General features: G+C 29.5%; 1 protein-coding gene across 3 annotated transcripts in view; it reads left to right on the top strand.

Moving 5' to 3' along the window:
• The window catches only part of LOC129956471 (uncharacterized), a 34,011-nt gene extending 18,064 nt beyond the window's left edge, over positions 1-15,947 (top strand). For 2 of the 3 annotated variants that reach the window (XM_056068373.1, XM_056068374.1), the window contains one exon: positions 4,970-15,947. In XM_056068373.1, the coding sequence (XP_055924348.1) occupies positions 5,052-10,868 (5,817 nt within the window). In that variant the 5' untranslated portion in view covers positions 4,970-5,051 and the 3' untranslated portion in view covers positions 10,869-15,947. Of the gene's footprint in view, positions 1-4,300; positions 4,440-4,969 lie in introns of all 3 variants that reach the window. The other variant, XM_056068375.1, reaches the window with a different exon arrangement.
• Positions 15,948-16,831: the final 884 nt, after the last annotated feature.

A 16,831-nucleotide genomic window follows, 5' to 3' on the forward strand; every position in this document is an offset into this window, starting at 1 on the left:
TAAAAATGATACATGATATTTCTATGATAAGATTCCTAAAAAATTTTCAAAATTGCTTCTCGAATGTATTATTGATTATAGGTGGCACTGTAAAAACTTAGATTATTGTTATCTGGTGTCTCATTTGTAATTAATACAAGTATTCAATTTTTTTAATTATGTGGAATTAATTTTTAAAAATAATTTTTCAAATAAAAATGCTCAGATTGCTTTCAGTTATGTGTATAAGTTCTCTTTTATTCAAGAAGTAAAAATGTTGTTAGCAAAATTGCAACATTGAGCATTTATAAATTAGATTTATTTATCAGAAATTTTTCATAGAAAAGGTAAGCAAAAACTTCTAGGCAGGAGCTTTTAGTTTTGCAGTTGTTTTTATACTATGTTCCTATATTATTCTTAATGCAATTTGCCTTTTTTTTTTTTTTTTTTTTTTTTTGGAAAAGTTTATATATGTATTCCATAATGAATAACTTTTATGGATACTTCGCTTCAAACAATAAGTCTGGATTTTGTAATTTCAAAAAGATTTTACAATGTTTCTCTAATTCAAAGAAAAGTTGGGTAATGGATTTTATTTCACCAAAACTATTAGAAGGAAATACCATATTTAAAAGATGAAAAATTTTGAGGGTAAGGATTTTATATTTGTGACTTGCCAATAAAAATATAATTATCTTGGATAATAAAGAAATAAAATTATATTGTACTATTTAAGATTATAAATTAACTCTAAAACTATAAAAAAATAGTCAATGGCAGCTCTGAAACCTTTAGATTATAATTCCTTTATTATTTTAAAAAAAAATAAATTACAAATTTGATGGAATTTAGCTAATTTGAAGTTGATTAGGAACACTGTGATAATTAAATATTTTTGAAATATTGGAATTATGAAAAGTGACGAGCAAGAGACCATAACAGTTTTAAACTAAAAATGGCTGTAAAAGTTTATTTTTAATATTTTTCCATTTTAACAAATATGACATAAATATAAATGTTTTTCTTAATACATAGTACTTTGAATGCAATAATTATAATGAAACTTCAAAATAAACAGAATTGTTTTCATGATATACATTAAAGTAAGATTCTTTTAATGAATGCATTGTTCATTACGTGCTGACAAAATGCATTGTATAATCTGTGTAAATGAAGGAATTTAAAAAAGTATTTACTGACCTAGATTGGGAATGCTAAGTATGAAAAATTTTAAATTTATAAAAATAATTTAGAAATACAAATAATTTTTAACAGTTTTTATATTTGAATTCAAATTATGTATATTTTTTTCATTTCATTCTATATTTTAATATTAAGTTAATGAGAAATTCAAAAGACTGGAGAAAACATTTGAATTTCGGACAAATTTAAATTTAAAAAGTTCAAATTGACCAAATTTTAATGTAGTTAGTAACACAGGTTATGAATATATTTTTCTTTTCATTTTCTACCCGAGTAAACTATATATTTATTTTTAAAAAAAATGTTGAAATCAGTTGAAAAATTCTTTAGTCAAAAGATTCTTTTCTCTCTAGAAAAACATGCTTGAGTGGAAAGAATTTGTCTGTAATTAATCAAAGTCCTATATAAATGAACCATGTTTTTTTTTTAATTTAAAAAATGCTTTAACTGGTCTGGATGGTCATGTATGTAAGAATGAAGATTGCTTATACAAATTTTAGCAAATTTATATGGATAAATGATTAAAATTTTGAATATGGTTCATTCCAAGGCATAAATCACCTCGGCTTTGAAACAAAATTTATCTTGTTGTCTCAAATTTTCATTCAATTTAGCACAGATGTACTATCCATGTAGATTTGCAAAAATATCAAATTTTACCAACATATATGGACTTGTTTTTGAATCAAATGTACATAAAATTTTCTCCAAAACTGCAAATTAAAATTTTTTGAATTGCTCTAGGAACACTCTAAATCAAGCTAGAGAGCTTCAAAAAAAATATTATTTTGCTGCATTCTTTATGTTTTTTCTTGCAGTATGTGATATACCATATGATTATACATGCAAAAAAAGAAAGGAAAAAATTAAGTACATATTTTAAATTACAAATAGTTGATATTATAAATCGCTTGGCAAAATATAAATTTGGGGTGATAATGGATTAATAGTTAAAATAATAAAATTGATGCTTGTTTTTCATTAATTCTTTGTTTTCAGCTGCATAATACAAGAAGATAATATTGACACTTCAGTGAAGATAAATATCAATACTAAACTGTAAAAAGAAAACAAAAATGAATCTAGAATAATTAAATCATGGAGATTTGCAATTTGTTGGCAATAATGATTAGCTAATTTTTTAAAATTAATATTAATAACTAATTTGCTAACTTAATAAAACTTTTAATTCAAAACACACAAGCTTTTTAATTTTTATAAAAGTTAATAAAATAATATTTATTAAAATTTAAAATGTTACTACGTATAAATCTTGTCTGTAAAAAGTATATACAATACTAGTACAATAGTATTTCTGACTTCCAAATGTGTTTTTTGGAGCAGGTCTGCCATCCAATTCAAAAATAATCTTTTTTTTTAAAAAATCTGTTTTTATGAGAAGATTTCAAAATGAAAAGAGGATGTTGTTGAAAGAAAGGCACTGTGACAGGATAGGGAGCAGTAAAGAAATTAGCAGACCATGCTTATTTGCAAATGTTATTCCAATTTCAAACTGTACGACATTGTTTTGAATGAGCGATTGAAAATATTACTAGCAAGCATTGCCAACTGAAGTATATGTTAAATTAAATGAATATGAAGTGACAAAATCCGTAGATAAACTTATTACATTTGAAGGCATATTGTTATTTCACAGTTTGAAGGAAATTAGTGGAATGATTTACTTAAAAAATAAAGAACTTGATGAAGTAAACATTACTCTTCTTTAGTCTGGATTACCTATATTATTCTTAAATTGTAAAAGTACTGATTTGCTGAGGTATCAATAATGAATGTTCAGACAAAAGTATATCCTGAGACTCTTATTGAAATGTATGGTGTGTATGAAAGTATTTTATGCTAAGTGGATGTGGCTCTTTCAATTTCAAATGACAAATGTATCATTTAATAAAAATTCTTAGTTGAAATGAGTTATTGTAGATTGAAATTATGAATTCCCCTAGAGTGATTAAAAATATGCAAAACTGTAATTTAAAATGTAGTTCAGTTTATTTTTGTAAAATTTGATATTTTTTCAAAACTGCATAAACAGTTATTATGTTTGAAATTTTATGAAAACCTGAGATATAAGATTTAAAGAGTATATTGAGTTGATCTTGAAACAACCCGTATGAAGCAGAAAAAGGTATTAATAAAATGCATCATTCATTAATATCGGTTGGGATTTCTTGTTAATATTTTATTCTTGATTTGATTAATTTGGCAATTTTCAGAATCATTAAAATATTCTATTATTGCTCACATGAAATTTTAGTTCATTTGCCTATTGCCTGGTTTATTCTGCTATTGTGAATATGAAGTTGTTTGTTAAATTTTAATAACTGAAAGTAAACAAATTTTTAATTTTAAACTGCTTGGATGGGAACAAACTTGGGATAAAGATTTGGAAGTTTATCAACAAGATTTGGAACGTATATTATCAACATTTTGTTCCGTGGCTGCCATTCTAGTAGAAAGGAATTCAGTTGAAGTTTGAAGAAATGACAAAATTTTGATTGGGAATCTATGAAATTTCCAATCAGACTTTTAAATAGCCATTAAAATGTGCTGAAGGCAGATAGAAGAAAATTGAATTGCACTAAAAATACTGTAATTAACCTTTAGAATTAATATATTTTATGATTCTTCCTTGGGCATGGTTTCATTTTTCATAGGGTTGTGTATGCTTTTATGTTGTTGAAAAATGGTTCTGAATTCTGATTTTCTTTCTTAATTGGCTGAGATATTTTATTTTAATTGGATGCCATCATCTAAAATTCAAGATATAGAATTCATATCTCTGTAGTGTATGGTGTACAAAATACCAAAAGTTGCTTAGTCTCTGACCATAGTAACACAAAGGATGATTTGCTAATTACATTGTCTGTTTAATAACAAATCTCTTTTTAGATAAGTTGCATAAAAAGAGTGTATTGGCTTTTATTTAGGTTTCTTTTAAGTATGTTTGGAAATTTTCCTTTTGTTTTATAACTTATCTCTTTTTTTTTTTTTTTTTTTTTTTTTTTTCAGTCAGTATTAGTCTCGGTTTCATTACTTTTAAAAAGTGATGAAGAATTTAGTAATACACAAAAGAAAATCCAGTTTTATCAAATTTTAGGGAAATTATCCTGTTTGGAGCCACGCAGTTTCTATATTGGCCACTAAAGGAAATGGAAAAATTTCATCAGTTTAGTGTCCGAATATGCAGCTGGAGACAGAAAATTTTTGGTGTTATTATAAATTGGTTTTATGATCAGGTAAGGTGATCTAGAATCAAATAAATAACTTCATGACAGACTTTTCAAAATTGCTGCATCAAAAAATTGTCGAAGTGAGTGTCAATTTATAGTACATTAGTAAAACTCTGATTTATTTTGTTCAGCTATTTCTGGGTAAGTCGCTTTTCAATTTCTGTTTACGTGGTTCTGTCTTTTTTCTTTCTGATACATGTGAAAGGTGCTTTACTGTAGCTAAAATTATTTTAAATACTAACAATCTTCCATGGAGGGATTTCCTTGTTGGTGAAAACAATTCTATCTGTGATATGGAACAACACAAAGTACGCTAATTAAGTAAGGTTAATAATTGTATAGTACTTGCTGCTCTACTCAAAATTTGTTTCAAACCACTGGATTGAATAAGAGTAAGTATGTGCTATAATGTGGATTATGTAAGTTTGTATAATACATATATCCTTTTCTTATTACTTATTTTATCTCTGAGATTATGCTATGTTCAGTTATTATGTATGTTGCAAATTAATTTAACATTTTTTTTTTTTATGCAGGGTGCTGCATGGGCGAATACCTGATTATGGAATAGTTGTCTAAGGATGAATCAAAAATTCACCATTTTCGTTGCTTTAAAATATGAAATCCCATTTACGTGCTGGGACTCGTTCGAAAGCAGATTCTCACAAATTATCTGATGCGCAACTTTTGGAAAAATTTGGCATAAAAAAGTGTTATGTTAAACTTAATCGTCTGCAATGTGATGATTATGATTTATCACATATCAATTCATCCTTGAAGAAAACAGATAAGACACCAACTGACGAAAATAAACATCAAATGTCTGAATCAAAACACAGAGAAAGTAGGAAAAGAAAACATTTTGATTCTGAAATTATAAAAAATGATTCACAAAATTTGCATAATGAAACTCTAGAAAAATGCAGTGATCTACCAGAAATAAATGAAAAAACAATCGATTTACCTACAACAGATAAAGATAGAATACTTCCTCATTCAAGTCATCATCTAGATTCTGCAGATTATATTTTTGAAAATCAAGAAGACATGAACTCAGCAGAGACTTATTTGGCCTGGAAAAGGAGTAATGAAAGTTCTTCTAATTTAGATTATGAAATTTCTGAAGCAAAGCTTGCTAGCCTTGAAGAAGCAGGGGGAATTAAGTTAACTGAAGAGGAGAGGAGAAAAACGAACATAATTATGAACTCCTCTCATTCAAGCAGAGAAACTCTGGATTCTGCTCATAAATGCACAGAAATCATATTGGGTGACCATAAGCAAGAAGCAAAAGTCAGCTTAAAACAAACAAGGAAGAAAGATAGAACTTCCACTGATTCAAAAAGAGCAATGCAGGATTTGGGTTCTGAATGTTTAGATATGGCATTTTCTAGCCCTGATCAAATAGAGGAAAGTAACCTCTTAGAAACTGATTTGTCAAAAAATTATAGATCTAAAAGTTCCTCCAATTCAAACAGGGAAACAAAAAATTTGGATTTTGAACATTCAGAAAATATCATTGTTGATCATAAGCAAGCGGTGGGAGCCGGACAAGCATACAAACAACAGGAAAAACAGCAGAGGAATATAAGCTTCTTTAGTTCAAGTAGAGAAATTAAAAATTTGGATATTAAATGTCTTGAAACTGTTCTTGCTACTCAAGAGAATAGAGGGGAAAGGAATCGAATTCAGATTAGAAGCAGAAATACAAGTAGAAGCTTCTCTAATTCTAGTAGAGAAATGCAGAATCCGAATTGCAAAGATTCAGAGATGGTGCTTACTAGCCATGAACTGGCAAGAGAAAGTAACTTTACAGAGATTGATTTGTCTGGAAAAAATATTAAAAGTTCTACCATTACAAGCAGAGGAAAACAGAACTTAGATTTTCTATGCTCAAAAGAAATACATGTTGGTCCTGTCGAAACAGTCAACAAAACAAATTCAAGAAAAATCGGATGGATGAAAAGCAATAGAAGCTTCTCTAATTCAAATAGAATTTCTCAGAATTTAGATTCTGGATCTTCGGAAACCACTCCTATTGGCTCCGAGCAAATGGAGGAATGTAACTTACCAGAGACTGATTTGTTGAGAAAAAACAGAACTAAAAGCTCTTTTAATTCAAACAATAGAACTCAGAATTTCAATTCTGAATGTTTGAAAATAGCCAGGCAGGAGCAGGAAGAGCCAACAGTAATAGATCTGTCAATTAAAAAACGGACTAGAAGCTCATCTGCTTGTAACTATTCAAACCCTTTTAATTCCGGATGTTCAGAAACAATGCTTCTTGGACATGAGAACAAAGAGATTGACTTATCAATTAAAAGTAGAACTAGGAGCTCATCTACTTCAGACATCAGAGCTCAAGATTTCAATTCTGAATGTTCAAAAAAATTTCTTCCTAGGAAAGCAGAGGAAAATAGCTTAAAAGAGATTGATTTATCAATTAAAAGTAGAATTAGAAATTCAGATTCAGGAACACTTCTTTCTGGACATGAGAGAGCTGTGGCAAGCAATTTAAAAGAGATTGATTTATCAAAGAAAAATAGAGCTAGAAGTTCCTCAAATTCATGCATTGAAACTCAGAATTTAGAATATTTGTTTTCTCAAGAAATGCTTCACAAACCATCTAAGGGAATTAACCAAACGGCAGTAACTGAAAAAAGGGATAATAGTAGTAGTGCATCTACTACTATTAATCCGAGTTTCAATTTGGAATCTTCAGAAACTGCTCAGACTAGCCATGAGCAAACAGAAAAAATTAATCAGATGCAGACTAGAGGCAGGAAGAGCAATAGAAACCCCTCCGACTCGAGTAGAGAGACTCAGAATTTGGATTATAAATGTTATGAAACTGTGTTCATTAACCCTGAACAAGAATTGAAAAGCAGACTAACAGAGATTGGCTTGACAAAAAATAGGGATAAAAGTCTAATTTTTTCAAACTTGAAACCTGGAAATTCAGAAATTGTACCTTTAAAAAGTAATCAAATGGAGAAAATTTATCAAACACCAGCAACAGTAAGTTGGAGGAATAGACCTAGAAGCTCTTCGAATTCAAGTGAGGATACTGAAAGTTTAAATTCTGAATTTTCAGACGATTTACCTATTAAAAGTAAGCAAGTAGAGTCGAGCAGTGTGAAAAAAATCGGTTTATTAGGAAAGAAGAGGTATTCGGATTCCAACAGAGAAACTCAGAATTTGGATTCTGAATTTTCAGGTGAGCACAGTGGCCATACAAAAGAAATATCAGTTATTTTATCGGACCAGTTTAATTTGCCTACCATAAAGAGAACTAGATATTCCTCCTGTTCAAGTAATAGTCTTCTAGAAACTGGGAGTTCGCAACTGGAAAAGAAGAATGAAGAACACCATGTACAAATTCAAAAGGAGGAAAAGGAATGTATTAACAGTGCTCGTTACCCAAATGTTGAGGAAGAAAATTCTATTTTACCTACATCAAGGACAACTAGAAATTCATCCAGTTTCAGTAGAATTAGAAATTTCAGTTCTGTACTTTCAGAAAAGCGTACTGCTCACATGCAAACACAGAGCATTGATCTAATGCATAAATCTATCTTGATGCCCAAAAAGAGAAGTTTCTTGAATTCAAATAATGCAATGCGGGTTTTGCATTCTGAACATGGACAAAAACATTTTCGCCTGGAGCAAGTACAAGGCAATTACTTGGACTGTAATTTGCCTGCCAAAAAAAGAGCAAGAAATTCTTTTAGTTTGGGTAGTACTCCCCAAAATTCAGATTCTGAATCTTCAAAGAAATCTAATGAACATCTGCAAATTCAAGAATTTAGTTTTGACTCTAATTTGTTTTCAGAAACAGAATTTAAAAGTTCTGATGTTTTGAATAGTGAAGCTCGGAACACAGATTTTTCAGAAAAGCAAAAGGAGCGCGTTCAGACAAGTGAAAGCAATCAGGCTGAAAAAGATCTTTGTTCGAATAAAAATAAAACTGTATCTGATTCGCATTGTAAAACTAAGAAATTTACATTCAAATTTTCAAGACAAAATCCAGACGATTTAAAAGAACAAGAGGTACCAGAAATTTCAACAGCACCTGATTCACAGCAAGAGGCGGCAGAAAATACGATTGCTTCCGACTTGCCTGTATCGGAAAAAATAAAAACTCACGGTAGTCCAAGCAAAAATGTTAATGCTTCACATTTTGAAAACAGTTACGTAAAAGACTGTCATGTTAATAATGAAATACAAACTCTTTCTCCTGCATGCTTCAATTTAAATGATAAATGTGAGGATTCCATTTCGGAAAATGTAGAAAAGATAGATTCGGAAACCGAAGAAAGGGATATTAATTGCACAGATCAACAAGATGTGTCATTGCAGCAATCAATTTCTCAAACTGAAACTTCTTCGTGTTTGAATAATAAGCATAATTTGTCATATTCTGAAATTTTAAAGACCAGTGGCATTGAAAAAAATATGAAAGTACCGGGTGGCCTTTTGGAAAGGCAAGGGAAGTACCCTACTGAAAATAATGTACAAGAAACAAATAATGAAGGTGAAAATGCAAAATCTGAATTTACCGAAAGAAACAATGATGAAAAGAATTTGGAGAAACAAGACGAGTTTGTAGAAGTGCTGGAAAATCCTATGGACTGCGAAAAGTTTCTTCAAAATAGAGCATGTACAAGTTCAAATAGTAGAGACTTGGGTTCAAACGGTAAACATTCAAAACATGATGTTGATGGTGAAGAAGAGAATGATGATAGTATAGATTGGGAGGAACAGGGCAATGATTTTGAAGATGCAGAAAGATCTAAAGAAGAATCATTAGATGCCATTCTAAAGAAGGAATATGGAATTAGAGATTGTAGAGTTGTTTTAAAACGGCCTAAACCATTTTCAGTTCATTACGGCGTATCATTTTTAAAAGAAATTGCACGAAAGGGTTACTCATCATCTGTAGAGTCCAACGATATAGACTTTGAAATGTTATATAGGAGGGAAAGTTTCAGTCAGTTCTCATCTCTAAGTCAAGAAACATTTGAACATGAAGTAATGAAATATATTGAGCGTTTCCATTTACGCGATGAATTCCTTAGACGAAGGCGTGAATTAATTGAAAAGAACGAGGCCCAACTTTTAGCTATTAAAAAATCAATGAAAAGAAAGGTTTACTATGATGGCAGTGATTTTGTATTAATTAAAGATGAGCGGGTTCAAGAAGTGCGCAATGCTTTGAGAAATAAAAGGTATCCCTTAGTTCTGTTAGAAAAGAACCAGCAAGCTGAATATTTAGCCAGAAAACTTGTTGAATCAAAGGCAATGAATGTTGAACAGGATGCAAGCGACGACAAAACATCTGAAAATTATAGAGAATGTGATCAGTACCTTGAAGTGGATGAAAGTGAGGATGAATCAGATCAGTCTGACAGTGAAGAGGCTAATATATTTTATGATACCAGTGATGATGAAAGTTCTTATTCTCAAAAAACACAAAATTCAGTAAGTTCTTTTCAACTTGAAAGGTCCCCAAATTTATTACAGGTAGATGAAAAACTTCAGGATTCAAATCTTGATGACAAAAGAGGTCATATTGGAAAGCAGCCGCTCATCTGTGGCAGTCAGCATCGTTTTGAAACAATGCAAAAGGATAATGATGATTCATCAACTTCTATAAATTCTAAACCAAGTGAGAATCTGCACAGGCTGCAAAACCAAAGTCACCTTGTCTTGAATCCAACTCTAGATTTGGAGCAACCATCTCATCTGACATTGCATTCTGCCAAATTTAAAAAGGCTATAGCAGACAGTCATTGGCCTCGAGTCCTTTTGCATCCCTTGGGAAGAACTACTGAAAAGGAGTGCACAAAGTGTCTTCCGACTGCAGTCAGTGAAAGACGTTGTGTGCCATTACAGAACACTGATGATAGTGAACGAACAGACGCAACCAGTGTGCTGAAGAAAATTGAGTATGATGAGAGTCCTGAATACAGTTCACCGTCCCTAGGCAGTGAGACATCTCTGAGTACTGAGCATTCTGATGATGACAGTGAAAATAAAAGTTCTGTTGCAGCAAACGAAGAGTTTTTTGTGATTGATGAAGATGATGATGACTCTGATGAAGATGATGATGACTCTGAAGGATCTAGTTCTTATTCAGATTCTTCTTCTGAATCAGATCCACAGCAGTCTGGTACAGAAAGTATAGATAGCCATCAAAATAGAGATTTAGTTCCTTGTTCTGAATCAGACCCACAGCAGTCTGGTACAGACAGTCAAGAGAGCCATCAAAATAGAGATTTAGTTCCTTGTTGTGAATCAGATCGACAGCAGTCTGGTATAGAAAGTCAAGCGAGCCATCAAAATAGAGATTTAGTTCCTTGTTCTGAATCAGTTCGGCAGCAGTCTGGTACAGAAAGTCTAGGGAGCCATCAAAATAGAGATTTAGTTCCATTATGACAACAAACTGAGTATATAATTGTTTTTAATCTCACAGTCATCTTTTTATTATATATCGGAGTTAATGCTGATCATTTTCGAAACTTATCATGTTCTTCTGATATCATTAATCCATCTAATAATCTTGCTAATTTTAGGTAAAGAATGACTTTGTTGTGAAATTTGAAATTTATTATTCAAAATTTTAATTGTGATTTACTTTTTCAAAATGAATATATATAATATGTATGTTTTTAAATTCTTACTACTAAAATTTTTTTTGCAATTTAATTCTTACTACTAAAATTTTTTTTGCAATTTAACATATTGAAATTATTTTTCTTGAATATTTAAAATGTTTAATTAAGCAGTGTTAAAATCACCATCACTAGTTCATGTGTTTATTTCCATTTTTTCCATAACTTTGCAAGTTCATTAGATGGAAACTTGAATGTACATCTATAAATAATCACTACTTTTTATAGGGTATCCAGTGTTAAAATAATTCGAAGAAAATTATATTATTTCGTACAGGTTTAGATTATTATAAGGAATGTGTTTAAATATCTTTTGGTGGAATTTTTCTTAAATAAGCCCTATTATAATTTTTATATTATATTTAGTTTTAGGAAATGGTTCCAATTTGATAAAATGTGGAATTGAAAAACTGATTTTTTTATTAATTATATGTTTAAAATGCTTTGTGTTAATTAAATCATATATGCATATAATGAAATTCACATTAATGTTTTCTAAAAGAAGTCTTATTTTAAACCAAATGAAAATTACTGAAAAAATAAATTATTTTCATATCATGATTTATATTCCTGTCTAGGAAATAGCCTCTTAGTTCTCTTACCACCAAGATAGTTTTTGAATTCGAAATTCAACTTATAAAAATGGTTTATTATTTATTTTACTTTATCCATGGGAAGGATTGCAAAGACTTCTTATTTTCATGGCATACAGAAATGATGAAATCTGATTTTAAATATATATATATATATTTAAATTCTATCTATCTCTTAAGTGACTTGAAATGCACTGTAAAAAATAATAAAAATGCATGTTTGATCTAGATTGTGGGTACATTAATTGCCAGATATTTTCGAATGCTTTTTAATTTGTTAGTCAAGTGTTTAAATTTTTTTATAGACAGGTGTCAGTTGATGAAATTTTCTCTGTTGTGATGACATGTACATTATTTACATATAATTTTGTAAAATGACTCATAAGGGCATGTACTTTACAATTCATGTACTTTTTGTGATTTTCTCTCCTTCAATTTACTTAACACATTTGGTTATTGAGCATATGACTTGTGTACTTTCATTAAAAAATTTATTCTAATGAAAAATATTGATGTTTAATTTTGAAGTATTAAAAAGAAACATGTGCTTACTAAATATGAAAATAAGATCATCCTGTCCCTATCTATCACAATCTCCATATTTCAAATTTATAAATAACACATTTTTGTATTACATCTGTCCAAGAACAAAATAACTTGAAAAATGCTTCGAGTCCAAATTTCTAAATACTAAATTTGCTGATTTCAACTAAATTTTGAATGTAATCCATTGAATGAGATAAACTCAAAACACAAAGTGCTACATCAGTAAAATTTGGCATACAGTTTTAGCATCATAAGTATTAATTAATATCAAAATTTTGAACCATATCCATCAATGAGTTGGCTGTCGTTTGGTCTGTATATTCATATGCACGTAAACACAATAACAAAAAAGCACAACTTATATAAATATAATTTGTTAAGTTAATTTGTTTCTGAAATTGCAGCTCTGTCATTAATTTGGGATTTAATTGGCCATTCAAAAAAATTTGGAGCATACTCGAGTTTTTCTTCTTTCTATATTGGGACTCTGAAAATAAAAATCTGTGCGCTCATTGCATTAATGACCTTGCTTAAGGTCTCTCATTTTTATGGCATGTGGGGGGATAAAGTTCATCAAGAAAGTTATACAGAGAAGCAATGGTGAGACAGTCATAGCTGATTTCTCACGTATTTATGGTAGAGAACATTAAGCTATTTCTTCAAAGGTATCCACATCTCTATCAGCAGTTTATCAATCAGATCTTTGAATCGATGCTGAAGGATAGAATATCTCTAATAATGTAATTAGGCAATACATTTTTGCCATTATATGTTGTGAATTAAGAAATAATACTAATAATAAATATGTCTCCACAAATTCTCATTCACCAGAAGCTGTATGGTTGGAATTCCACTGATGCAGGAAAAAAATTTGCAATGAACCTGAAAGGAATTTCATGTAAACATGTTTTGAGGACGTGAGAAATAATGGCAGAAATGCAATTGTTCTTGCTGGAGATGTAATAAATATTGATCAGAATTGTTTTTCCCCTTGTTTGTTTTAAGGCAACATTTCCAATACTTTTTAATTGTAGTAATTCCATTGTTCGCCACTTACATTCAAAATTTTTATATACCAAATGTAAACGTTTAGATGAAAAGAAGTATCCCTGTGTTTATGAGATTAGATTGTATGCCACAAAGGTAACCACATTTTTCTCCTGTTAGAATGACAAAATGATGAATTTAAAGAAACTGTGCATGATTTCCGTGTGAGAAGAGCATCTTCAAGAAAAACTAATTTAAATTAATTTTAATTTATTCAAAAAATCTGCAGCAGTCTTTTCTTATTTTTATTTTAATTGATTTTATGAATTTCGCTTGAAACGATTCTTGTATGAAATATGAAAGTTTTTATATATGTATAAAAAAAAGATATATCCGTATCTGTAAAAGTTATGCATGTAAAAGTCATTAAATTCAAAACTGTGATTTTAAGATACTATCAAATTAAATTTTTGAGTCATCATGAATGTAAAAATTAATTTATAGATTTCTAACTCCTACAGTAAGTTTACTTGAAATTTAAGAGTTGGTCTATAACATAAAATAATCTAATGGAAGTTCTTGTCAACTGCAGAAGTCTGATAAAAAAATTTTACTTAGTGACTTTTACATTCCAAATTGTAAATTGCTTATGTGACTTCTTTTCAATCAGTAATAATTATTTAATGTCATTTGTTTATATCCTCAATTTAATTATTTTTATAAATGCAAGTTATATATTAACAGTGTTATTGCAAAAAAATATATTATGAATTACTATTTGATACTGAAGATTATTACATTGCTTTATGTATTTACTTTAAAATTGTTTTTGACTTTCACTTTATAATCTGTTTGCCAATTCAATTGTAACAAATAATTATTGCATAAACTGATATTTATTCTAATTATCTTCACTATGTTTCAAAGCAAAATCATCTCAAGTTTATAAATCATTTTCTTGGTTTAGTTCAGGATTTAGATTCTTTGAATTTGGCTGAGATTTGTACCAAGAATGAAACTCTTGTGGTATTACTCCCTATTTACTTAATTGAATCGAGACTTCTACATCTATTCAGAGACTGGAAAGGAGAATCTTAAGTGTCATATGCCTTTTTTATTATTATTATTTGGTAATTTCTTAATGATGACATCCGAAAAACATTGACCCAGACTATTTCTTTTCAAAGCAACTGGGATGACTTTACTATTTTAAGTAATTTTTGCTTAACTCTGTATTTGAAAAAGTTTGGAAGTAATTGAGCCATGCACTTGCAGCGGATCCAGTTTCCTTTATAATGTTCCTTCTATTATGCATAATGTAGACTAGTATGTATTTTGTGCTTTTACACTCCATTATTTAATGTCTGTATTCTAAACATTTTTCTTTCTTGGGTAATTTCTCTGTGAATTGTTTGAACCAGATGCGACAATAAAGTTGCTGTATTTTCATTTTTCGATTCTGATCACTACTATGCTGTTTGCATTATAAAACTCTTCCATAGTATGGCGTTCGTCTGGTCAGAATGAATTTGGAAAATCAACGTCCAACCACCAGTTACAGTTCAGAAAAATCTTGGAACTTTTCTCACAGCCCTTCCCAATATGTCAGCAATGACTTCCAATTATGTTGCTTTACTATGTCAGCAACTACTTCCAGTTATGTTGCTTTACTATGTCAGCAACTACTTCTGGTCATTTTGCCACAAGAGTTCACCTTCACTGAAAGTAATTACCGTACATAATTAAGAAGTCACTTTGTGAATTCAGTGATTTTTACTAGACGATATAGGTGTCTAAAGGATATGGCGAAATTTGGACACGTATGTTTGTCATCTACTAAAATACAAAGAAGGCAGCAACTTTTACCCAACTGTAGAGTTTTAACTGAAGATGACAATAAGTTACATATCTTACTGACGATGATATGTAAAATGGATAAAGACAATTGGTGTGCTTGAAATTTGAGCTTCACCAAATTAGTCAAGGTCTATCTTGCCATCAGTCAAATGCTATAGATGACTCATTTGGCAGCTCATTACTTTCTTCGTAATTTGAAAGTAATGTTAAAAGAGATGAGTGAAAACTGTTTTTGATGTGAAGGTGGAGTGTTGTAATACTTTTCTATTGCAACAAGCGGTATTTGTTTATTTTTATGGCCCCCGAATTTACTTGATGGTTTTCAGGTTACGCCAAGGCTTTCAAGTCGAATTATCAATCACCAAGTTGGGGACGGTTTACATTTTTTGGCAATTTACATTTTTACGGGGACCGTAAAATACTCATTTTTATTGTGGCAAGCATAGTATTAGATTTATCAGTTGCAAGTAGTTGAATTTTTTTTATTGTCTGTAATCCGTGCTTAAATGTCCTACGATTGCTGAGAATTCAACAATTGTAGTTTATGTATTCTTCCATTGCATTGTATAAATAATTATATTGGTAATCTGTTTTTATTTTCAGTACAAAAATTAAATGTGTAATTGTTAATACTTCTTGTTGTAATTGCAAGAATTCTTTTTAATATTTCTGAACAGTGGAAAAAAATTTTCATTTCAGTGAGAAAAAAAATTCTGAAGTATGTATGTTCTAATTATCTTGATGTTCTATGGTAATTACAATACAGAAAAAAAGAAAATGTGTTTATGTGTTTCATTAACTTGATACCCTATAGGGAATTGTATATATGTGCTTAAATAAAAATGAGGCTGAAACTCAAATCGTTGTGTTTGTATTTTGATTCTTTCTTTATTTTTAATGTCAATTATTGAATTATTCTGTAGAATTAAACTCAAACACAATCAGATTGCATATACTTCGAAATTTCAAATTTGATGAAAAAATATACATGTAATTCTATTCGAATACACATTTTGAGAAATTTAGATTATATGAATACCATTTCTATCGGAATTTTCTAAATCCAAATATGTTTATAATATAGCTTTATTTAAAAAAATTATCTCATAAAATTTAATTTACTACATTTTTCACTTTACATTTTCTTGAGCTGTATTTTCCTCATAATGGGTCATTAAATTTTAAATTTTTTTCTTTCAATTTGTTCCCTCATCCCACTGTAGAAGCTTTTAATTATGTTATTTGTATCCGAACATATGTCATACTTTTTGCTTTTCTTTTGCATACTTAAATTTTTATAAATATAAATAATCATATTTTTTTTCTCTGAAACAACAATTAAAAAGTCTAATTAATTTCCACAATAAAGAATATAATAAATATATTTAATATAAGATACAGCAAATAAACTTAGCAAAGCTATTTTTTGTTATGTATTACTAAAATATCTATGTTGCACCAAAGTTGAAAATGAAAAAAACACTGCAATTTTATAAGAACTGAAAATAATAAAGCTGATACAAAAATTTGCTTTCCATAAAATGACCTTTATAAATTTTTAAAACACTAATCAATGAAATGCACTATGATATAACATAGTATTTAATTCAAAGAACTTATTCATTCATGTCAGAAAAATTATGATTAGAGGTAGCCATGGGAACAGATCTTACAGGAAAGTTTTTATAGAACAAAAATCAATCCTGTAAATCCATCACCAAACTGATTTATCATCTCCAAAACA

The sequence above is a fragment of the Argiope bruennichi genome, chromosome 11 (genome assembly GCF_947563725.1).
Source record: "Argiope bruennichi chromosome 11, qqArgBrue1.1, whole genome shotgun sequence".
Classification (NCBI taxonomy): Eukaryota; Metazoa; Arthropoda; class Arachnida; order Araneae; family Araneidae; genus Argiope; species Argiope bruennichi.